General features: G+C 38.8%; 8 protein-coding genes across 8 annotated transcripts; 4 read left to right on the top strand and 4 right to left on the bottom strand.

The window, feature by feature from the left end:
* Positions 1–984: 984 nt before the first annotated feature.
* Positions 985–2047, bottom strand: PKNH_0213600 (signal recognition particle subunit SRP9, putative; the record flags this gene model as incomplete). Its single annotated transcript, XM_039113791.1, has 5 exons — positions 985–1034; positions 1188–1308; positions 1470–1538; positions 1659–1729; position 2047. Coding segments are annotated over 5 exons (312 nt in total).
* A 617-nt stretch (positions 2048–2664) lies between these two features.
* Positions 2665–5389, top strand: PKNH_0213500 (uncharacterized protein; the record flags this gene model as incomplete). The annotated part of the gene is made up of 8 exons (XM_002257771.1): positions 2665–3819; positions 4092–4145; positions 4271–4315; positions 4468–4533; positions 4691–4783; positions 4922–4982; positions 5104–5153; positions 5336–5389. The coding sequence occupies 8 exons, from the start codon at positions 2665–2667 to the stop codon at positions 5387–5389; spliced, it is 1578 nt and encodes a 525-aa protein (XP_002257807.1).
* Positions 5390–5492: 103 nt separating this feature from the next.
* Positions 5493–7044, bottom strand: PKNH_0213400 (conserved Plasmodium protein, unknown function; the record flags this gene model as incomplete). Its single annotated transcript, XM_002257770.2, has 2 exons — positions 5493–5525; positions 5758–7044. 2 exons carry the CDS (start codon positions 7042–7044, stop codon positions 5493–5495), a joined length of 1320 nt encoding a protein of 439 aa, XP_002257806.2.
* A 2064-nt stretch (positions 7045–9108) lies between these two features.
* Positions 9109–12068, top strand: PKNH_0213300 (alpha/beta hydrolase, putative; the record flags this gene model as incomplete). The annotated part of the gene is made up of 4 exons (XM_002257769.1): positions 9109–9159; positions 9563–10321; positions 10787–10887; positions 11180–12068. 4 exons carry the CDS (start codon positions 9109–9111, stop codon positions 12066–12068), a joined length of 1800 nt encoding a protein of 599 aa, XP_002257805.1.
* A 489-nt stretch (positions 12069–12557) lies between these two features.
* Positions 12558–18872, bottom strand: PKNH_0213200 (RING zinc finger protein, putative; the record flags this gene model as incomplete). Its single annotated transcript, XM_002257768.1, has 5 exons — positions 12558–12581; positions 12752–12833; positions 12961–13305; positions 13628–13871; positions 13988–18872. The coding sequence occupies 5 exons, from the start codon at positions 18870–18872 to the stop codon at positions 12558–12560; spliced, it is 5580 nt and encodes a 1859-aa protein (XP_002257804.1).
* A 2047-nt stretch (positions 18873–20919) lies between these two features.
* PKNH_0213100 (conserved Plasmodium protein, unknown function) lies at positions 20920–22072 on the top strand (the record flags this gene model as incomplete). Its single annotated transcript, XM_002257767.2, has 5 exons — positions 20920–20934; positions 21183–21274; positions 21551–21693; positions 21833–21930; positions 22025–22072. The coding sequence occupies 5 exons, from the start codon at positions 20920–20922 to the stop codon at positions 22070–22072; spliced, it is 396 nt and encodes a 131-aa protein (XP_002257803.2).
* A 253-nt stretch (positions 22073–22325) lies between these two features.
* PKNH_0213000 (conserved Plasmodium protein, unknown function) lies at positions 22326–23037 on the bottom strand (the record flags this gene model as incomplete). The annotated part of the gene is made up of 2 exons (XM_002257766.1): positions 22326–22598; positions 22930–23037. The coding sequence occupies 2 exons, from the start codon at positions 23035–23037 to the stop codon at positions 22326–22328; spliced, it is 381 nt and encodes a 126-aa protein (XP_002257802.1).
* Positions 23038–23784: 747 nt separating this feature from the next.
* PKNH_0212900 (uncharacterized protein) lies at positions 23785–24450 on the top strand (the record flags this gene model as incomplete). The annotated part of the gene is made up of 1 exon (XM_002257765.1): positions 23785–24450. One exon carries the CDS (start codon positions 23785–23787, stop codon positions 24448–24450), a length of 666 nt encoding a protein of 221 aa, XP_002257801.1.
* Between the last annotated feature and the right edge of the window lie 403 nt (positions 24451–24853).

The following is a 24853-nucleotide window of genomic DNA, read 5'->3' as shown; positions in this document are numbered from 1 at the left end:
AGAAATTTAAAAAGCCAGGGGAAAAAATTGGGGAAGGAGGGGCGGAGGTACTCTTTTCTCTTATTAAGAAAAAAAAATGCTTCTCTTCCTTTGTTGCCCTTTTTTTTTTTTCTGCCATTTGTTACATGTCCCGTATTCGCAAATACTTATCGCATAAAATTCGATATCTTCGAGCGATACGCTCGAATGATGCCTTGGTCAGAGATAGAGGGATGCTTATATGCTCGCCTTCTTTTTATTGCCACATTTCATCAGCCAAGCTTGCCGTTACGTTTGTACACTTCGCCAACTGAACGAAGCGCATGTTCCAATTTTTCATTTTCGCATACCACCAACTTTTGATTTTTTTTCTAGCGCAAATTGCACATCATATATATGTAAAATATGAGAGTATACATGTAAGCTACTGCGGAAAAGTAGGCAGGCACACTTTATATTTACGCCTTAAGATAAACAGTGCAGGCATAGAAAACTTAAAAAAGAAATTAACTTGCAAAAAAAAAGGCAAATTGATACGTATTTATTGCATAAGATTTGTTACGGTTAATTAGTGCATATGAGAAAAATTGGGAAAAAAAAAAAAAAAAAAAAAGTTATACACTTTACACTTGCAAAAATGTATACAAGAAATTAGCACCTTGTTCACATTTCCCATTACACACACAAAAAAAAATAAATAAATAAATAAAATAAAATGAATAATAAAATAAAAAAAATAACATCCATGTACGCAAACACACATACACGCAGTCCTATTGAAGATAACTATAGGACGGGGAATTATAACCCCTGCTTAATTACACATAAGCATTCAAGTGACCTTCGCAAAAGATACATGTTCTAAATGAACGTAAAATAAATTACTTTCAGTGGAGTGAGGGTACCGTAAATATTCCCCCAACTGTGCTGCCAAAAGGGATAATTTCCCAAGTGGAGGCTTTGTCACAATTCACATGTTGGTCTTTTTTTTTTTTTTTTTTTTCTTTAAGTGCCCTTTTTCGCCTTCAGTTCATTGGCCGTTTTATCCGCACTTCCTGTAGAGGGGGTGGGGGGTTGAAGTAAAAGTTCATATGGGAAGGAATAATTCAGAAAGGGGTAGAACCATCTGTATACATTCACTTATTTACACAAACACATAATTGCATGTAACACTTTGTGTGCATCCAGTTGTGTGCACTTATCCGTACTGCTGAGCTTGAGGGGGAAGGTCTCGTCGGCGTTTTCGCTGGAACCCCACATCAGAAAAAGGGAATTTAATGCTTCTATCTTTTTTAAGTTGTCATTTTTGTTTAATCGGTACATTATGCTCTGCGAGGATTTCGGAGGGGAAGACACTGTGTAGTTATGCCTTGTTCGAAATGGACAAAAATGACGGAATGTATATGGTGAACCAAAACACAAGCATGAAAATATGTAATTTTCAAGACAATGTGATATGCGCTTCCTGGACGGCGACCAAATCAACTTACATTTTTATTATCCGTGACTTTCAAAATAATTCCCTCGGTCGGCCTATGCAACTTTATCACATATCTTGTCTACAAAAAGGGGAACAAATTAAAACTTAAGTTGTAGCGTGCGCGCAGTTGTGTTTGCACGGTGAGTCCTCTCTCCGTGCACATTATCACATATTTGCACTTCCATTCCGTACGGTTTACCTTATCTGGCGATTTCGAAATGATGTCCCTTGACGCCTGCATGAAATCCCCCCACGATATCGCATAAACCACTGTGTTGCAAAAAGAAAAAAAGGAAAAAATATTAGCAACATGTGCAAACGATAAAAAAAAAAAAAAAAAATTCAACACAGTTACCACGTGCATACACGCATATGTGTATCCATTTAAAGGGACTGTGTCAGTTTTGGTTTAATCATTCAAATGGCACAAGTACATATTAATGTGTGACGATGGGTGATGGTCTTAATTCTTCTACCATTCGCTATCATCGAACAAATCATTGTTGCCCCCAACGACCACACGTTACATGCATAGGTACACTCATATGCATACATAGTCGTATGCGCTCGTTCCTTCCGGACATTACTTTTCCCTTCTTCGCTGAGTTCTCCTTCACGTTAAATTAAATAGCTTTCGTTTCTCCTGGGCTGATGAATTTTCACTCCTCAATTGGAAGTTTGTTAGAAAATATCCCCTAGTCAGGTAGTAGGCACCGCGCGTACGTATGCATATGTGACCTTGATTGAGAAAGTCGCAACGGAGGAGTATGCTAAACTCAGTTTCAGAAAAAAGGGAAACTCCTCTGCTTTCCTCAAAGTTGGATGTTTTCTCCTCACTCGAGAAGTAACGCCTCTTTAAAAAAAAAAAAAAAAAAAAAATTACTTCTACCTCTTTATTGTATATTTCTTTTGCAAAGGAGGAAAGAGAGCATCATACGTAGCTGCGTCGAAAAAAAAAAAAAAAAAAAAAAAAAATTAATCAAGCAGTTAGTTAATGAACCAATGAACCAATCAGTGCATATGATAAAATGGTAAAACATTCACCAATATTCCTGTCGGGAAAAAATTAAAAATGAAGTGGTCCCCCGCACAGCACTTTGCGGATGGAACCATTGCATTGCCAGTTACATTGCAAAATTCTTTAACTAGAACTGGAAAAATGTGCTTATAATAAATTGCACAAACAAAGAAAAAAAAAAAAAATCATGGCACAGGAAGATGCAAAGGACGAGCAGTCCATACACTCCTCCCCTGGAGGCGATAACAACATTGATCCAGACCATGTAGTGCACGTTCAACGTGAAGACGAACCCGCGTGCGCACCAAATGAGGGGGAAGCGAATAAGAATTATAACCCAAAAGGGGTGAAAACAAATGAAGGACACAACCTTCACGAAGGGAATGACCCAAAAGAACCTCAGAATGATCAGTGGTTTGTTTACGTAAGCAACCATTCATATGGACCCTACAATTTAGACCAGATGAAAAAACTATGGAGTGAAAAAAGATTAAACATCATGTCGGTAATATTTAAAAAGGGAGATGAAAACTGGAAATATGTGTACAACGATGATATATTAAAAGGTTGCCTACCTTTTAACACACCAAGTGATGATGGCACAAGGGGGGAGTTCAAGGGCGACAACACTCCGAAGGAGAATTCTGCTATTGTGGAGCAGAACACAAATAGTGTCTCCAACCTTGAAGCAAATACGTATACGCTAAGCGCTAACTCCATCAAGTGTTCTAACGAGAGCGACCAGTGTGACCCTCACCATGACAGTTACGATAACCCACCCGACGCAACCATCGGGATGAATCCAGTAGAACTAGAAAAAATCAGAAAAAAAGAGAAAAAAAAAAAGTACCTAGAGAGAAAAAAGAAAAGAATGGAGGAAGGTATATGCGATAAAAAAGTGAAAAACAGCTGCATTTACATAACCGGATTACCTAGTGATATAACAAGGGAGGAAATACATAATGTGTTTAAAAAAGCGGGCATTATTAAAATAGACGCTGAGACAACAGAACCGAAAATAAAAATATACTATGACGAAAAGAACCAAGTTAAAGGAGATGCTTTGGTTACCTATGTATATACACAAAGTGTAGACATTGCCATTAAATATTTTGATAATTTTTACCTAAGACAGGACTGCATGATTCGTGTAGAGAAGGCACAATTCAACAAAAAGAAAGAAGCCTCCAAAGTTTCTAAGGAAGAAATGCTAATTAAAAAAAAAAAAATAAAGGCGGCGAAATATGAGCAACTCAGGTTGCAGAAGTGGGAAGATGGGTACACCGGAACAAAAAAAAAAATAGTCATTTTTAGGAACGTCTTTTCGTATGAAGATGCAGTGGTAAGAGAGGTTCCAGGGGGCAATGCCCAAACGTATGAGTACCTAGGAATACACCAATTGTGTATTTTTTGTCATGTCCCCATGGAGCCCTTTTTTTTTTTCATACATGTAATAGTGCGCATACTGGGGAAAAAAAGGGGATAGCTAGGGTGGGATTGAAGAGGTCAATTTGCGCGACGACTCATGCGCGAAATGGCACTTACATAAATTTACTGTCTTTACATATTTCCTCTCTTTTGAATAATATCCCTCCCCCTGTTCCCGCAATGTAGAAGCACGATGAGGGAGACCCCTTCTACGATTTTATAAAAGATCTGATCGAAACGGTAACGCGAGAATTATCCAAGTGCGTGACGTAATGAGTCATTGTCCGTTTGCAGTCATGCGAAGGAGCGATATGCTCATCATCACCGTTATTTATTGATTTTTTTTATTTTTTTCTCCAAAACAGGAAGTAAAGAAATACGTCCCCGTTCACAAGGTGTATCCCATACCGGTAGGCTAAAAAAAAAAGTGGAGAAAAAGGAAGACTCGCGCGAGATGAAGAAGCGTCTCCGTGATGGCAGATGTCGTGTTTACTGTACGTACCTTCCCTTGTAGAAACATACACATCTGCACATGCGTGCCCTTACCATTTTCCCCTTTAAGAAACATCCCAACGGAATTGTATGCGTCAAATTTAAAGGAGTGGAGGAAGCCGAAATGATAGTATCGGTATGTAATCCCCAACAAAAATGAAGAGGTCAACTGTGTATATGCCTAGTCGAACAGTTAGACGTTAAGCTGGAGGCACTGCGCACTTTATATGCACTCCCCGCTGGGGTGAAAACCGCGGAGATATATAAATAATAATTCCCTCCCTTTTTTACAGTACTTCAAGGACATGGAGCTGAATGATAAAAAGCTGGAAGTGTATTTTTACGATGGAAAACAGGACCTGAAGGCGCAGTGCCTACCTGCACAGGTACTCCAAACGAAAATGAAACGCAGTTAGATTCATAATTGTGAAGGGTGCCAGTGTGCAACATACTTTTTTTTCTCTGCCACAGTTTTGCCTTCACCATGCTACTATTTTTTTTTTTTTTTTTTTCACCCATATCAGAGTGCCAACAAGGAACATGCAGAAGAAGCAGTTGAAAATAAAGAGCCGGATAAGGATATAGGTAATTGCAACATGGAGTCATGTGTAGACACACGAGGGAATTCCTATTCGTCCTGGATGTGTATATACTTCTGTTTATAATATAACGTCCTTTTTTTTTTTTTTTTTTTTTCTTTTTGCAGAGGATAACCAACCGTCATTTTTGCAAAACAACAATTTGCAGTCGTTTCATGTAAGCAACGAAAAGACAAACAAAGGAAAGGAACAAGTTTGATGTTTAATCACACATGTGTACAGACATAACGTCGACAAAAAAAAAAAAAAAAAAAAAAAAAAAAGGCAAACTCTTTTATAGCCCTAATAAAAATATCAACCCTTAAATTTTTGTGGCAATTTTTTTTCCTTTTTTTGCAGGATTGGATTGATAATCAGAGTGAAGATGAGGAACACGAAATTATGGTTGAATAAGTGAAGGTCGTTTTGTTTCGCATCATTTGTAGTACATATTCAAGATTATTTTATTCCCATTTTTGTCAATTTTTTTTTTTGTTCGTCCGTTCACTTGGTATGATTAAAAGGGGCCGTTAATGGACTTTTCCTCGAGCTGCAAAGAAGGGGGAAAGGAAGCAAGTATGGGTGCACACTTGTAGGTGCATGTATATAGTACATGTGCAGGAATGCATAAAACGTGGAGAATAGATGAAATATTTCATGTGAGGGCACCCCAAAAATGTGGCAGAAGCTTTATCAAGGGATGCCACACTGCTCGCGCTTAGCAACACGAATTACGCGTCGCTGTTATCCTCCCTCTGCAACTGCGCAACTTTTTAAATTACGTTTTTCTTAATCAAGGAGAGGACATCCGCGGGGGGCCTTTCAAAATAGGAATTAAAAATTTCTGCCAAGTGGACAGACCCTTTTTTGTCATAATTTGTATTCACCGCGTCAAAGTTCATGACATTATAAAAAACGCTTTCATCTTTCCCTGTTAAAAAGTGATTAATATTAAACATATTTTTACCCTCCCCTACCACTTTATAAGCTGTTGAAACGCCTAAGAATTTCCATTTTTTTAACCCCAAAAAGGAATCGATTTTTTTTTTATCTTTCCGAAACCCTGGTATTTTTTTTTCCAAAATGGATAGTATGTCCTTAACTTGGTTCCCATGCATATCGTACACTTTCATATTTGGTGGGATTAACGAAACTTCTTCTAAATTGTCATTATTTGCTAGAAATAAATTCCCAAATATTTGGCATGGCATCAAACGAATGTTCCTGTCATTCAGAGCGTTTATTTTAGACACAAATAAATACCCTTGCAAGATGACCATATATTTACTATTCATTTTGTTAACAAACTTTAATGTGCATTCGAAAATATTCTTTTGCAAAAATTTGTTAGACCAATAGGCACGCGTCGACGAGGAGGCCGACACGATATTTTCATAGTTATACACAAACATGGGTAGCGGCTGCATCCGTTCCCCTCTCAGTAGATTCAAATATTCGTCATCGGATGTGTCATCGGATGTGTCATCGGATGTGTCATCGGATGTGTCATCGGATGTACCATCTGATGCGTCTTCATTTGTGGAGTTCTCCATTTTGCTCCATCCTTCTTCCTCCGTCCTGAAATCTTCCGACTGGTTTGCTGCGTCCAATTCGTCCACTTCATCCAAATTGTCGGGACCGTCGAAATCGCTGACCCTGCCCAACTCGGCTGCCTTCCCCATCTTCTCACTTTCGAAGGACTCCCCCTTTGCCGCTTCAAACTCTGTGTCCATTATAAATACGGGGAAGTAAAACTTCCATACTCCTTGGATGTCCTTCACGGCATTTCTTTCCTGCTCCTTTAAGTGCTCGCCAGATTTGTATTTCTTCCCCAGGCTTACATCATTGTTAGCAGAAAGGTGTATTTTGTTTTGTTGGTGTTTCACCCTTCCATTTTCACATTTCTGGCGATCAATTTTCTTTTTGCCCAGGTATTTACAGGACGTGCTAAATCTTCGAAAAAAAAGGTTTCCTTGCTTGGGAATTAAATGGAAGCAGTAGTATCCTTTTTGATGGCCCCATAAAATTGCGTCACAGAACAATATAAGAACGAGTGGTATTAACCGCATCGTACGCTTTTAAAAATGCATTTTCGTAAAGCTCGGGTGATGTTTGGGCAGGGCGAATTCGCAACTTTGTAAAAATATACCTCTCCCTGGGTAACTCCCAATCTCTGTCAACTTTTTTTCGCGTTATAATATTTTTTTTTCATACCCCTTCGGGGAATTCTGCTAACTCCTGTAATGTTTACCCTGTTCGTGTTCTCTCCAAAACAGGGTCTCTGCCGTTATGAAAAAAAAAAAAAAAAAAAAAGAACAAAAAAAGGAATATGTACACAAAAGCTGCATACGTTGTAAACGCACCCTTTGGCTGAACATTTCTGCAAATTAACTGTAAAAAGTAGCCTTTCTTAGCACTACCTTAAGAACCTAACAGTCGACGCTTTGAAGAGAAATGTGTGCATCCTAAAAGGGGTAAGACTTACGTGAGCACCCCGACCACATCACACAGTACCAAGTACAACATTTTTCTCCTTCATTTTTAGTTCATTCGTCCTTTGGGAATAGAATCTTACGGATATTCGCATGCACATATGTTTGCAAGTATATAAGTGAGCTACTTGTAGCGACCCTTTAAACGGTGCATAATACGGACTCATCGCAACGGTGTCGTGACATACGAGAAAGAGAAGACTTTTTCTTTTTTTCTTTTGTTATACTGGTCAGTAGAAGCTCACCTGTGGCTAACAATGTGTGTGCAGCAACTGGTGAATACTAAAAATGATAATTCCGCTAATTCGCACAATCACCCATTTTGTGTTTCCTTACATGACCTGTTATTTTATTTTTTTTTTTATTTTTCACTCTTCCCCTTCAATTTGTAATTTGTTATAATGGCATTGTTGTGTTTTTTCAAAATCAGCATGTGATACTATCTATCCCTTTAAATATGAGCGTCCCTTCTGGCCACATATGTCCATCCCGCATATGCGCCACGTTCACTTTTTTTTTTTTTTTACCTTGCCACGCGGGGCAAATGGTAACATACATGGACAGTATACCGTGTACCGGCGAGAGGAACGTACCGCATATGCGGGATGGACATGTTAATTAACTGACAAAGGAAGCACAAAGAATGTGTACGTGTTTCCAGGTGTGCATAGCAACAACACCATCTCATTCGCTCAAATTCATGTATGTGCAATGGAATGACGGTGTCGTTGCCTTCAACGCGTTTGCTAATTCCCCACACCAGAAAAAAAAAAAAAAAAAAAAAAAAATATATATATATATATATAATCCGTTTCGTAACACAGCGCTAAACAGTGGCATACAAATGCAACGTTGCAAAATCCTGTCGTTTTGCAAACGATCTGACAATCGAGCGAGTGAAGCATATTCGATAATGTTGGCATAAATAAAACGCAGTTCACCCTGTTGTCCTATATTTTTAAAACAAAAACATTTCCATGTGCTCCTGAGGTGGGTCGTATTGAAATTTTTTCTTTTTATCAGGATTGAGAGAAAAGCTAACCGCATGCGCACGTACAAACGAAAAAAAAAAAAAAAAAAAAAATGTATGTATATATATGTATATAGTACATATATACTTGCCGAAATAGCAATTTCTTTTTACGCCGTAAAATTGTGTGCCTCTCCGGGGGGCATTTTAGCCACTGAGTGGAAATTAAAAAAAAGACGGGAAAATAGTTGAACGCGCATGTAGCACGCATATACACGTACGTATAAACATATATATATTTATATACTTGCTCATATATATGCCCCCTCACGTGTACGCATATGCACAAATATGGCCCATTTATCAGTCGAATTTTTCGAACAGAACAACTGCAAAAGGTTTAAAGGAAAAATAAAACTCTCGCACATATATACGTACGTAACGAACAAAATAACAATTTTATTTTATTTTTTTTTAATTTTTTTTTTTTATTTCGGCCTGCTTTCTCCTGTCGGCATTTCCCCCCTTTTTTTTTTACATTTTTTAAAAACACGCATTCACCAATGTAAGAGGGTTTATGATTGTTTTTCCAAACCCTCTTAACTATAACAGAAATCAGGAAAGGAACGAAAAGCAAAAAAAAAAAAAAAAAAAAAAAAAGAACAGAAATCATGGGGAATTCCTTGTCCAACACGGCGTTGTTTCGCCCCACCGAGCCAAGTGTCAGTAAAAAAAAAAAAAAAAAAAAGAATAAAGATAAATAAAAATGCGAACATATATTTACAGATGCGCGTACTAGACAGTGTACCCCTGTGTTGCGCTTCCTCCCCTAACGTCAGCATGTTCCATGAGAACAAATGTGAAGCGCTCAAGAGAATGCGCACGCGACTGTACGCCTTCGATCTGTCTAAATGCCTGCACGTGAAAGTTTTTGGAAAGGCGGAACATGGTGGAAAAGGGCACCACACAACTGCGCGTCTAGTGTGACACTCTCGTTCGTTTGCCTGTTTCCAATGGGCCGTAACCCCACACCTATGTGTACCCACTTACGTATACACACATATGAACACACATGTATGAACTCACATGATTATGCATTCCTCTACAACCGCCCCTCCCCTGCAGTACGGAGAAGACCTGCAAAACCTAGTGTATATTCCTGAGTTACTGAACATCGACGTAGAGAAATTCTGGGGAGACGAAACGTTCGAAATATTTAACAAGGAGGAAAATGTAAAAGAATTGCAGAAAAGGAAATTTCCAGCCATATTTTTATACTCCAAAACCTTAAGGACCAAGCACACCATCATGTACTTCCACAGTAATTCCTGCGATTTAGGACAAATATATGACGAAATGTGTAACCTTCATGAACATTTACAAGCGAATATTCTCGCCATAGAATATATAGGTTTTGGGTTGTGTTATTTGTGGGGATCCCCTAATCAGTACAATATCAACAGAAGAGCCCTAGCAGCCTACAACTTCCTAAGGTCATTAAATATAAAAAGTGAACAAATCATACTATTCGGTAGATCCATAGGCACAGGAGTAGCTACAAAATTAGCCTATAATTTAAATATGCTTGGAAATCATATTGGAGGAATTATTTTACATTCTCCATATATCTCAATCGAAAAATTAGTAGAAGAATATTTTACCTACTCATCTTACATCATTGAAAATATATATGACAATTATAAAAATTTGTCTGTGCTTAGTAAGGGTGACGACAGTGATACTCCTCTTTTGCTAATACATGGGAAAGAGGATGAAGTTATTGGTGTTTCTCACTCCGAATTTCTCATGAAGAATTTGAACAACAAGTTCAAGACGGCCTTCTACCCCGCTGACTCGTATCATAATTATTACTACGTCATTGATGTAAGTGACTTGGGAAAAGCAAAAGGGGGGATATGTAGCAAATGGGGAAAATAACAAAATAGCAAAAAAATGGCAAGAAATGGAAAGAAATGGCAAAAAATGGAAAGAAATGGCAAAAAATGGAAAGAAATGGCAAAAAATGGAAAGAAATGGCAAAAAATGGAAAGAAATGGCAAAAAATGGAAAGAAATGGCAAAAAATGGAAAGAAATGGCAAAAAATGGAAAGAAATGGCAAAAAATGGAAAGAAATGGCAAAAAATGGAAAGAAATGGCAAAAAATGGAAAGAAATGGACACAAAATAGTCCCTCATGTGCACAATATTTCCCCCCTTTTCCAATTCGTGCGCTATTTCTCCTCCCCTTCCGCTCTATGGGTCCTCGCCGGACCGCACCTGCGCAGACACGTAATGCATCTCACCACAAATGACACCGGTTGAATTATTTCTTCTCCTTTCTCTCCAAAGGACCTGGGTGTGCCGAGCAAGACCTTTCTGGATACCCAGAGCAAATCACGGCACGAGGAATCCGTGGACATAATCGTGCCCAAATCTTTCTTCAAAAAAGAGTATTGAAAAGAAAAAATGGAAAAGAGGAAAACGAGTGCGACAGAAAGGATGGAAGCATGTGTGGTGATAAAACATGGTACCAGATGTGACAGCAAGTGTAGCGATACACTTGGCACCACATGTAACACTCCAACATCCCAATGGAGTGCGAACTGCATCGCATTCTCGTCTGTACGGGAACAGATGGAGCATCCTTTACGCCTGAAAAATTTCTTCACACGTTCCAGCATGCATATGAATATACTTTCTGGATTTACCAATCACGTATTTCCTCCCTACCCCCTCCCTTAGGCTCCAAACACACAAAGCAGTAACCGCAGATGCAGCGGGGATGCGACTAGAAACCGGAAAAAACAAATCCGAACGAACATCTTCTGCACGGGACAAAGACCAAAAGAAGAAAGAAAAAAGCATAGCAGATAGTGAGAAGAAAAAGAATAGTGTGAATTCTCTGCCAACAAAACGCACAAATGAAAAAGACTTAAAGAAGAACGAAAAAAATTTCAAAGAAAAATGCGAAACGAAAAATAAGGATATCGGAGGGACCACAGCACGACGTGGAAAAGACAAAGTGGGGACCATCGAACAGTCCTTTTCCAAAAATAGTGATAAAGAAGGAGAGTCCAAAAAGGAACCCCCCAAACATAGTCAAAAAATTAGCTTAATAATATCCTCGCTAACCGACAAAGGATTAAAGAATTTGAAAAAAAAGGAGCAAAAGCATAGTGAAGATCTTAAGGGAAAATCTAGAAATGGTCTAAGAAGCCCCAGGAGAAATAACCTCAACGCATCCGCACCCCCATCCATATCTGTGCCAGCATCCGCATCAGCATCAGACAATGCGAGTGAAAGGAAAGAGAGGAAAAAAATAATAAGCTATTCGAAAAATAAAAATTCTGATTATTGCAAGACCAAAGAGGGGAAGCACACACAAGAGACAGAAGACAGGAGGAAGGCTGGTGATGAAGAACCGTACCGCAAAGAAATTAAAAAAAAGGATATACGGGATAGTAAGGATGCAAGTAACAGTACAAAGGATATCAAATATAATGAAAATACTTTAAGCGGTTGGAAAAAATACAAAGACGAAAGGAGTCGTCGGGAACACAAACCGGATGGACAGAATAAGTATGATACTGTCTCCACAAATGATGAAGACGGAAAAAGAGAACACATTTAATCAAATGACCAACATGATAATCGTGTTGTTTTATACCTGATTGTATTATGAAGGGACACATATACCCTTATTTGGAACACCCCGATTTGTGACGACATCCTGGGGGTGGAAGAAGTTTCTAGAGTACGCTTCGAACCCATTGCAAGTTGGGGGCGAAAAAGATGTTTTATCCTTTACATATGCACATGTTCTTATGCGCCTCGTTTTAATTATTGTTGCTTTGATAGGAAGAATTTATTTTTTGTAATTTATTTTTTACTATAATTAAACTAAAAAAAAATGTGTCAAATGGTGACTGGCTAAATGGCAAAAAAAAAAAAAAAAATTCTTGTCTTTACATATTTATAAGAGTACCATTTAACCCATTTGGGATAAGTGGAAAAATCTTACACATGCTACTTGCTTGGCAAATGCTCCATGCACACTACGGAATAGGTGAGCGCACTGTTTTCATCGGAAGGAGTAAATATTTTTTTGGGGGGCGGATGCTTAGTTAAAGTACAGCGGAATTATCTGAAGGGGGGGGTAAATGTGAACGCAGAAATTATAATGATGGTGATGAATGTGACAAGAGGGAGATTCGCACACATGTACGTGCGCAGATTGGCTTATATATGTGCCTTCTCCCCACATAGCAGCAATTTTAAACAGCATAAAGGGAAGGCACAAGGGATGATTCGTACCTCTATTAAATGCAGATACTGGGGGCACATGGGGCACTTGAACTGTCTGGATCTCTGAGCGTGAATTTTGTCCACGCAGCTCCTACGGTGGGGGAGGGAAAAAAAAAAAAAATTAGCAGACATAAGTGCGGCAGAAAATGTACATATTTGTTGAGTGGGGCTTAAAAAGTGGTGCAGAACGTGCGATGCCCCCTGTATTCATTGCTTACTTGCAAATGGCATGTCCACATCTGAGCACGTAGGGAGGATTATCCTTGGAAGATTTGTCCCTACTAATGGGACAGGTAAAGGAGGAGTGGAAAAAAAAACATCCACTCAAATCAACTTCTACCGCCAGAGAGTTTGAAAAGAGGGCGTTGTTGTCTTTGTTCTTTTTATTTTTGTCTTTCCCAAATTTGTCAAAGCATTTATCTCCGTTTTTATCGCTTGCAAAAGTTAGGGAAGGGCCGTTCTTGGCCTCCTGTAGTCTTCTGTTATTTTCCTTCAAGATGGCCTGGGCTTCTATAAGCTTCTTCGAGGAGATCAGTCCTCCGCATACAAGAACAGATAGGGGGCTAAACGTGGGGAGGAAAAAAAAAAAAAAAAAAAAAAAAAAAAAAAACACATACGTATAATCACACATACAAGAAAATATAAATGTACATATGACGTCCCTTTTGATTTTCCTCAGGGGGAAGGAATTTCGCAAGCTGCACATTCAATATCGAAAAGGCACCCCCAAAAATGCAGAAAGGCACAATGGGCAAATGGTATACGCTAATATGTTCTCGGGTAGCACCCACATGTTAGCCTGTTAAACACTAGCCTCGATTGCTTCTACACTTGCACTTGTGTCGTATTTGTCCAATCGATCCATCGTTTGTTTTCTTTTCTTACCTCTCCAAGTGGATGTAAACCTTTTTCTCCTTGCAGTTCTTTTTCCTTCCCCTCTCAATTTGGATATCTTCACAACTTGTACTGTTTTGCTCCTTTCCGGGGTCCTTACTATCTTGCGGCTTTCCTTTATTGTCTTCTTTTTTCTTTTTCTCTTTATTTTTTTTTTTGTCCTTTTTGTTCGAGTCCCCTTTCTTCTTTCCTTCGCCGTCGCTGTCTTGGCCTCTTCGACGGAGTCCTTTTTTACCTGCGGGATGTGAAGTGCGTGCGTTAAGTAAATTAAGCACTTTGCGTTTGAAGGCAAAAGTGAATGCTTCTTTGGAGGCACAACTCTCCATGCATGCCTCTTCATTTCCACCCTACCTGCAACACACTTGGCGCTCCTGAAGCACTCGTAACCCTCTTTTTTAGTCCTAGCGATCTTTTTGTCACTTTTTTCGTTTTTTTTTCTCTTCATCTTGACTTGCATCTTCTCGTCGTAAAAGAAATTGGGGTCATACCTTCTCTTTTTAAAATTCTTTTTGTAGGACCCCAAGAAAACTCCCTTTTTTTCCTTCCTGATTTTTGCCTCGGCGTTTTCCTTGCGCTTCATCTTTTCTCCGTCCTTCAGATCCTTCGGGTAATCCTTTTCGTCTGATTCTTTTTCTGCGTCTACCTCGTTTTTCTTCCTCAAATTCTCTATTTTCTCCTCGTTTCGGTTCCTTTCGACTGCTTCGTCTTTGCACTGTTCTTCTACTGGGGGATGTGTCCTTTGGACTGCTGCTTCCACCGCTTCCATTGATTCTATCGATTCTACTACCGTCATCCCCTGGTTCTGCTCTGCTCCCTTTTCTCTATTTTCTTTTTCATCTTTTCTGTCCTTGGCCTCTAAACACTTGTGATGAATTTCCTCCACGCTCTGCTCAGTAGCATAGTTCGCATTGTTACCAGCACCACTTGGGTTGTTCCTAGTCTCGTTTGTGCTGCCTTCCGGAATGACTCCCTCATCCCTTAAGGCGCTATGGGAGTCTTCTACCTTTTCGGAAGATTCCCAGTTACGCTCCTGTTCTGTGTGTACCTCGCCACCATTACCTTCTTTTCTTTCTTCGAATTTTTCAGATAGAACCATTACACCTACTTCCATTTTGGTTTCGTGTTCTTGAACATTTTCGGGGAGGGTCCCTTCTTTCGACTGGGTGAGTAAAACTTCGGTGTCTTTTCTTGCCTCGATAGACGGTGGATTCTCGGTATTCGATTTATATGGAGCAATTATTTTTTCTTCATCTTCGACGTTTTTCTGAAGCTTTTCCTCCGCAGATGTGACATTCTGCCCCACTTGTGATTGTTCTACCATTTGTTGTTCTTTTTTCTGTTCCACTTCCTTATGTGGCGTGTTTGTTTTTTCTCCTTCTGTGTTCTCTTTTTCCTTTTCCTTATTTTGCATACCCATTTTGCTATCCTTTGTACTCTTTTTTTTTTTTTTTTTTTTTCTCCTCTTCTGCTTAACGTCATTGCTGCGGCTGCTCTTGTTTCTTGCCCTCAGTCGTTCCTTTCTCTTCTCCTTCTTGGCTTTCCATTTGAGGCAGATGCGTCGAAACTCCGCATTGTTTTTATAGTTCGAAAGAGAGTTATGCAGGGTATACATTTCTCTATTCGTTAAAGCATGGGTTAGTACAATTCTGCTTACATCGGTGGGAGTTTTGTTTGCTCTGGTATTTTTCGAAGCTAATATGGCCCTATTGTATGCCTGTATATTGTTCGTGTTTAGCAAAGCAAGGGCAGTGTTTTTTTTGATGAAATCTTCCTTTATCAAATCCACTTGTTCTTTCACTTTGTTCAGGTCTTTTTTTGCACTTTCATCAGAACTGGCAGAGGTGGAGAAGTGAAAATCGTCTTCACTTGAGTCCATCATGGCTCTGTCCGAGCTCGCCGTTTTATAACTTTGTGAGCTACTAGCCCAATGCTCTGTGTCTCCACGCACCTGCTCCTTAAATGACTCAAAATCTTCATCAACGCTTTTAACCTTTGTTGATGGGGTAGCACCACTGCTGTTGATTAGGTCTCCTGCTACTACCTCATCATCATCGTCATGATCGTCGTAATCTTTTTCTTCCTTTTCATTCCCCCGTATGTTTTTGTTTTTCTTCTGCTTGTCACACATGCCAAGGTTAGTAACATTCGCGATTTTGTCTTCACTTATGCTTTTTTTTTCCCCCTCCTCCTGTGATAATAACGGTGCTCTACTTGCGGCATCCCCTACATGCATGGTGGCTGCACACTCATTGGAGGATAATATAGTGTCCATTTTTTTTTTTTTTTTTTCGCTCATCTTTTCACCTCTACCATTACGCGCTAAATATTTACACTTGGCAAATTTCCTCTTCAAATTGTTTGGCTTTTTCATAAAGCACGAGTTCGTTAGCGCACGAAATGTATGGGTCTCCGAAACATTGCAATTGTAACCACTTGGTTGTTTGCAAAAGTTAACACATTCACTATTTCTACCATGGAGGAAACTAAAACGGGAACCCCTATCATAGTATGAATTGCTCGTACAATAAGTGCTACTGACATTTAGAAAGTTTATATAGCCACAATTTAAATTCTTATTCGTGCTTTCTATAATTTTTGTGTCATTATTGTCATAAAACTGTGTTGCTTTTTTTAACGTTTTGTACGTAATATAGGAGGTATCATTTTGGTACATGTTCGAAAATTCACTTTCGCTTAGTTCGTACAAATAGACAGCTTCTTTTTCCTTCTTTTTATTCTTACATCTACGATGAATGTAATTGTAATTTTCCCCCAGCATTTGTCCTTCTTCCTTTTCGTTCCTTGAAAAATTGGATTCATTTTTTCCTGCATTTACTTCGACAAAAACGTCTTTGGTGCATTTGAAAACGTGGCTGTACCATCCTTTGTTCAGTTTGTCATCCGCTTCGCTGTCTTCCTCGGATTTTACTCCTCCAACACAAAGGTAACCACTGTGTCTTACCCTTCCAAGACTGCCGTATCTAACATCGGGCAAAATCAATCTCTCTCCATTTACATAATGCTCATCTGCTGGGTCGTAAAAGAATGGGTTCCTCATTCTCTTTTCCTTTCTAATAAACTCATCTATTCTATTTTCTATAAATGTTTCGCTTAACGGGAGAGTGTAATCTTCTTCTTCCCCCATGTTGCCATACGTATCGTCCGAATCGTAGTGAACGTACTTCTCTTTATATATATCGTTATGAATTAATGGGCCCTGAGTGCTCCTGATTTTGTTGCTGAGACCATATACCTGCTGATGTGTCATACTTGCAGGGTGTATATTTTTTTTTTTTTTTTTTTTTTTCTTCTTTGATTTTTTGCCTATCACATTTTGTTTATTTTTCTTTATTTTTCTCTTCAAAATGTGCTCATTTGTTTTTATTTTTTTCATTTTTTCATTTCTCTTTTGTACCAATTTGGCTAGTTTTTTTTCCTTTCTTTTTGACAAAGCGGTGGTCACAATTCGGTTATCCCGGCGATCACCGTCGGACGGCTGATCCTGGTTATCCTCAATACTCTGTCGAGAGGTTAATTTTTTTTTTTTCTTTTTCTTCCGTTTTTCCGACATATGACTAGCCAAACTTATTCCTTTCTTATTGTCACGACAATGTGCAGTCCCATCGTGCTGTAGGTCATCCCTCCGTCGATTTGTACCATTTTCACAATTTCGAAGATTTTGACTGGTTTCTCTTGCCTGCTTGTCTTTCCTGGGCAAGGGGATGAGAATGCCCTCCTCATTAAAAGCTCTCTTAAAAAAATTGAAAACCTTCGAATGGACATTTGAAAACATACTTTTAAAGAAAATGTTATCCACACCGATGCAAATGAACGTGCTCAGTCTCGATATGTGCGATCTATTTTTACTGTAGTTTATCATGAGGTTCCTTAAGCAGCTAAGTGCCTTCTCCTTATCTTCCTTCGAATACCTTAAATAATTAATACAGTGTAGTAAATAAATTAACTTTACATATTTCTTCCTCGTCGTTTCGCTACAGTTATTGTACCACCCGATACACGTGTCAACTTGGAACCTCTTCAGGTTATACAAAATCCTGTGTAGTTTTGTGTATCCCTCAAATATTTCCTTCTCAATTAATGCATGCTCAAATTCGATATTTTCTGTGTCATTTTCAAAGGATATTTTACTTATATATTCTTTTTTTAGCTCCGAAAATATATCACTCTTTGAGTACACGGACTTGGCATTTTTTATGTTGTTAAGGAGGACTGTGTAGTGCTGTTCCTCGGAATATTTTTTCTCCTTCTTGGGGAAACTAACTCCAGGAACCTCACTGGTCTGTAGACAGTTAGGCGGCCCATTTGGGGAGTCAAATTGATCCCCATTTTCGCAAACATCACCATGACCATTTTGGGATTTCCCCCCCTGGACGGGCACACCCGGAAATGGGTTTCCATTATACAACGTTTCTTCCCTCCATCCCGAGGTTGACTGTCCGGGTTGGACAGCCCGCTGTACCTTCCCACATTTCGCATCGGCACTCATAGGGAAGAATTCGGATGGCCTATTCTTGCCTTCTCCCAAGAACCCGCCGGTGGCCACCTTCCCTTCATTGAACACTTGTGTCTTTTCATTGGGGGCGGAATTCTGGTCCAATCTATTCACCATGGAGTTACATTTTTCCATTTTTTTTTTTTTTCTTTTTTTCAAAATTTCTTTATTTAACACATAGTACATAAAGAAATCGCCCTTTTGTAAAAAGTGCAGCAGAATTAATCTAAGGATAACGCTTTTTTTTATATTCACATTGTTGAAAATTTCTGGAGTTTCCTGCTTTATCAATGCTATGATACCCCTATAAGATGACAAAAGAATGTTGTAAAATTTTTTATTTTCTTCACTCACCTTTTCTGTAATTTTCAGTTCTTTGACGTCTTTTATTAGCTCCTTAATATCGTACTTGTTTTTTTCTTCACTTGTACTTACACTGCTGATATTAATCTGGGCACTACTATCATTCACATTTGCATTTCCACGCATTCTGTCTCTTTCGATCTTAATGGTGTCTTTTTTTTTATTTATTTTTTCTTCTACATTTTTCTTGGCCTTTTGAACCTTTTCCAGCAATTTGTCAATACTGTCTAGGTAAAAATTGAAGGTTTCGTTCTGCTTAATTTTAAATTCGCCTATTTCTTTTTGAATTTCTCTAAAATCCAGATTCTTTGTGCCACTGCTGCTACTGCAACCATCTGGTGTGTAATTTTCTTCCCCCATTTTCCGCCTACTCTCCTCTTAGTGCATATTGGGTGGGGATACACAAACGCTAGCAGAGAATTTTGGTAAATAAGAACCCAACCGTTTTATTTTTTTCAACAGGTATGGGCATTTACCGAAATGTTATGCGAAAAATGAACAAGATCTGTCATGCATTTGCGAAGGGGGCGCATTGAATTTAAAAAAAAAAAAAAAAATCAGCACTGAAATAGTTTGAAGAAAAAAAAATATATATATAAAATAAAAATACATATAAATGTATCTAAGCATATGATGAGGCAAACAGGTTTATATACTCACAAGGGAACGTAGGAAAATATGCGCGTAAAGGTAGAAGCAAACGATAACAATTACGCAGACGTATAATTATCCCAGTGCGTTGAGCCCTCTTATTTTGCATACAGGAAGAATGGCAGGCATGCATATGTAAATCCGTACATACGTAAATATATGCTTTATGTGTGCCCCTACCCCTTTGCCGTTCGTTTGTTAAATTTTATAAACAACCATTAGTGCAGAGACTGACACATTGTCTACTCGCTTGCTCCGGGGTGGCACCTTCCTGTGTCAATAAACCCTCCTCACCAGTATGTATCACCTAAGGTGATTTTTTTTTTTTTTTTTTTTTTTACTCTTTCAATTTAAGGGGAAAAGGAGAATACAGGGGCGTGTGGACGCCAGTGCATGTGAACATGCAAGCATGCAAACCGTCAATAACAAGCGCGCCGCAAAACAAGCGAACACTTAATGGAGTAAACGCGTGACCAAGCAAAGGCGTTAAGGAGTGAACACGTACGGTGTTTAGGCGAAAAAAGCATGGCAATCTTTTCCTCAGTAGTAAAAATTGAAAAAATTATTACACCGAAATGGAAGGAAACAAAAAGAAATAAAATATAAAATATAATAAACAAAATAAAACAGAATTCCTAAGGCGAATGTACGTTCTTGTCTATAAATAAATGTAATTGTACATATCGTTAAATGTGAACTCTTAAAAAAAAAAAAAAAAAAAAAATCTGTGCCTTCTCTTGATACAAACTTTATAAGACATGGTATTGCATTATAAACGTAAAATAAATAAATTACACAAATTATGCAAATTGGCGAAGCTGGGAAAAGCTAAGAGAATTCTGCAACGTTAAACAAAATTACACAAAACGCGTGTAGGGGAAATCATAAAAAAGGTAAAAAAAAAAAAAAAAAAAAAAAAGTAACAGTAACAATGAGGCAATAATATGAATAAAATGCGAAGAGTACATATCTTTGCATTCGATAATTGCGCTTAATTTTTGTATGGCATGAGGGATAAAAAGCAACTTTCAGCAGAGGGGCTATACATATGCATGCCCACAGAAAGCTTTTGAAATGGTTAAAGTAAGATCTTGGGGAATGTATCCCCACGTGTATAAGCACATGTAGGCGTATGTACACTTTTAGGCATTCACATTAACTCCTTTTTCAATTGGTCTGCAAGAAATAGCCACAGCACACAGGTAAAAATAAAAAAAAGGCATTAAAAATATATATATGACAATTCAAGAGGCCCCATCACAATGTTACGTACGAAAAGTATGCACATAAATAGCAAAAATGAGTGAAAGATAAAAATCGTGAGGCAGCATGAACATATGTACATGTGGGACGACAATTTTGTGGATAAACTTTGATCAATTTTTTAGACCCAAAAAAAAAAAAAAAAAAGAACCTATATTTTTTATCAGCAATAAAACAGATTAAAGGTTAAGCCGTTCACAAATACTTGTACACATGGGTCTTTCGTATGTGCGATGAGCACCACACATATTTATAATAATACGTACACGCGTGTAAACCTTTTGCTCGCTTAGCCTACCGTTCTATCCGCATATTCTTTGCACCACGCAGGACTGCAAAGGAGGGATGAGACCGACTTATACCCAGGCTGTCACGAACAACCCGCATTAAAAAAAAAATAAGATCAAAGATAAGGTAAAAAAATCAACACCCAAAAAGTAAAGGAAAAAACGAAAGGGCAAAATAACAGACTCAGGATTTCCTTCCTTGCAGTATGGACGAAACGCAAGTAATATTCCCACTGATCGTTAAAAAAAGAAAAAGAAAAAAGGGGCATTAATGAGGCCTCGCTGGAAGGAGAAATGTTCTGTGCAAAATGGAAGAAGGTCCCAAGCAGAGACATGCATTAACGCTGCCCTAGATTGGATTGATTCGTCCATATATTCCTTTACGTGCCTGAACATGTATATATATTCACAGACACATAGAACCATGCGCCCATTTTACTACGCATACGTGACTCACTCCGCCGTGCAGAGCGCCAGAATTGTTGACCTCTTTAATTTAAAGAAAAAAGACAAAGACTACGTCGACAAGCAGGACCTAATAGTAATACTGAAATCGCTCGGGTATGTAAAAAAATAATTTCATCATATGGGTTGAGGGATGTCTCAGTCATGTTTGTGGACGAGAGAACTTCTTATTTCTTTCAGTTAGATTGTTACTTCGTTGAGTCGTACGTATGTCGCAAGGTTTTTATCGTCCCGATGAACGCACACAAGGAGTAGCTCTCCCCTGTTGGTGTTTTCCTTGGGAGAATAGATGGCTGCACAGTGACATGCGCACATTGGGCCCTCCGCTTCTAACGCTTTTCCGCCCCCCCAATGGTCCTCAACAACGCGCAGGTTTAAAATATGCTACGAAATATTTGAAGACAGCAAAAACTGTTATAGCTTTGAGGAGCTGCGTGATTACGTGCTCAAATTTCAGGGCAACTACTACGCAAGGGAGAAGGTGGAAAAGTGTATTAGCTTCTTGAACCCACAAAGTATACATGCCGCCCATGCTCCATGCGTGCACATGCACAAACGTGTGTATGTGTGTAGGTAGGTATATGTACACACATATAGATGCATATGTGCATATTCGCTTATTTGCGTGGCCGCATATTTGCCCCTCCCGAATAGGCGAAACGATAAGTAAAAGTTTGCTAAGGACTATCCTATGTGAACATGGAAACAAGTTCACAGAAAGCGAGTTTAAAAAGTTCTTAGTTGACCTTCCGGTAATGCCCACTTTTTCCAAAAAATTTTACAAAAAAAAATATTATTAAAAGGGGATGGTAATATTCTTCATTCTTCCATGTTAACACATAATAGGTGGACGCAGAGGGAAATATAAGCCACTCGGACTTGGTTCAAATGTAAGGCAAAGACAACACAATGCGGAGGAAAGTGATGCTAAAGAGGAGAGGAAAATGGGTGAGTAACCAGCGGCATGCTCATACAGCTCCACCCACACACCACTCTGATCCACTTCACCAATTCTTCAGCTTATCCAACTACGTCGAGTTCTGATAAAATTGTCGAACGTGGAGGAACATATCACCAATGTAAGGAACGAATGATGATGAGGTAATTTTTTTTCGCAAATGTGCACTTCACCCTTTCTTTATATCCATCATGAACTGACAAGCTTTTCGTTATTATGCAAAATGTCTATAAGTAACTTGAACGTGTCTTTTATTTCCTCCTCGTTTACGTTCTTCAAATATTGCGCTAGTTTTTCGACCTTCTGATTTTCCTTGTTCGAATAAAAATAAAAAAGTTTCAACAAATTTGTTGTGTCAATATCCATCAGATTATATAGAAGCTTTGCTTTCTCCTTGTTCATGCTATTTATGTTAGTGTTTAAGTAATTGTTTATGAGCGTGTCCAGCTCCAGCATACCGACCTGTAGAAAAAGGGGGCGTGGCAAAATAAGTACAAACATAAGGAGGCACACGTGTATGCATAGGTTCAATAGCTAAACTGTTGTCAAATGTATACTCTCTGGGCAAATTTCCTGGAGAAATAGAGTATACATCGTTAAGGCCACATTCCCGATTCTATGATATGTATACGCCGCACTGCACTCAATGCGCATTTAAATAAGGATTGTAATTATACCACTTTTTCTCATTTCTCTTTCTACAGTTTGGCCCCTCCCCACTTTTGCACACCGAATGGCCTTTTTTTTTTTTTTTTTTTTTTTTGGCAAACTATGTGCCTATTCCTCAACTAACACTTTTAAATTTGCATCGTAGCTTTCTCTTCAAAATGGTGATATCCTGCTCGTTGATGCTCTTCGGGGTGGAGGAAAATTTCCTCACAAGTCTCACAACCGGATTCATATGTGCTCGGTCAGGTTCTCCTACTTCCTCGTTGTTACTCTATACTATTCTGATTTGTCAATTTTCTTATATGCCTGCTTAAATGTGGTAAATTGTACAAATCAGAGCATTCTTTATGTGTATTTTTCTTTTATTTTTAATTTATTTTTTTTTTTTTTCCCATGAAAGAAACGTTTTCTAAATGAACTTCACTCATGCCGGGGTTCCTACACAAATAATATTTCTCTTTCCTCGCCCCACTGCGCAAACATATCTATGCAATGTAACTTTAGTCGCTACGCCTTGTGCCATTTGCGAGTGTGCGAAAAAATATATATATATATATACATACCCATTTTAACCCCTCCTTTGGAAAAATAAAATCCAAAACAAAATCTAATTCTCGGGTGCGAATAATGTAAATAAAGAGTTAACAAATTTAGAAAAAAAAAAGGGGAGTTATCATTTGAAGGGGAAAATCAAATGGGCTTACATGAGAACTCCACCAATTGGGACTCTAAGTTCACTTGCGGAAGAGGGCAAACGCAATGTGTAAGGGGAGTCAAGAAACGATAGGGAGGTGCAGTTAATGACACATAATTCAGCGGGAGAAAATTGGACCCTGCGTCCTTATGCGGCATAGTACCCAGAGCACTGCCCCTGATAATTTGCATCGCAGCTCCTTCACTTGATACGCGGTCATGTGTAATGTGATTTTTTGTCCTCCCCCCTCTAGTCGCTATATAGTCCTGCCGCTCACCGACAAAAATGGGGAAGGGCGCCGTGCACCCAAATGGCTCGAACTTCTGCAGGGCAATAAAGTATAACATCGTGGATAAGATGAGGATGCTGGTGGAGACCAACTTGTACGATCGGCCTCGGTGGCTGGAGTGGGCAGAGAGAGCCCCCCCAATAGAAATACACAACATCAGCCTAAAGTCAAGGTACAACAATAACAAGTACATCGACTTGGTGAAATTTCTTCTAAAAAAATATCCTCACCTCCGATTCCAAGACTGCTATGTGGAGGGAAATAACAACGTGAAGGGATATGATTTTTTCAGGAACGACCACATCATTACGCAGATGGCTACCCACCAGCTGTACTATATGAATAGAGGGTATGGAAAAAAGGATGCCCTTCAGAAAGTGGAGAAGGAATTCTACAACAGAAGAATGGAACTGGAAAAAAAACAAAAAATAAACATGTGCCTGTCAATTGATAAAAAAATCAAGCCACTTTACACCGATGGTTATGCTTATCTGTATGAAAAAATGGCAGACAATGAGAAAGCTCATCTGGGTCTTATCCTCAAAAAGCTTCGGGCTATGAGGGAAAAATTGGAAAAAGAGCAGGGGGGAGATGGTGCCCAGCCCCATACGGATGGCAGCAACAAAAATGAGTCAAGAGAGGAAAACTCGAAAAAGGATTAACCAAATGGACATACCACGCACCCCAACCCCCCCCTAGTGGAATTATCCTTTTCAAAACATTTGCAGGGTGGGAAAGAAGCATTCCCTCCTATCACAGAAAATTAAGGGATGACCCCCGATAACTGGAAAGATGTACAAGAAGGGGACCGTTTCTCCTCTCTGTTTTAACGAATTCGAATGGAGCATTTTATTCATAAAGGCACAATAGAATACATCTTTTTTTTTTTTCCTTCCCCTTGGAAGAAGCCAACATAGACCATCTTAAGATCCTTGTGTGGACAAATTAGTTTATGTTTCTTCCCCTTAGCGTGTTAATGAGGTGAAGCGGGAGGTACCCCCTCTTGTAGAGGTTCAGACACATTTTTTTTTGTCCAAAAAGTGAAGAACGAAAAAAGGGGAAGTC

Source organism: Plasmodium knowlesi, assembly GCF_000006355.2.
Source record: "Plasmodium knowlesi strain H genome assembly, chromosome: 2".
Classification (NCBI taxonomy): domain Eukaryota; phylum Apicomplexa; class Aconoidasida; order Haemosporida; family Plasmodiidae; genus Plasmodium; species Plasmodium knowlesi.
This window is presented reverse-complemented; position numbering and strand designations above follow the sequence as displayed.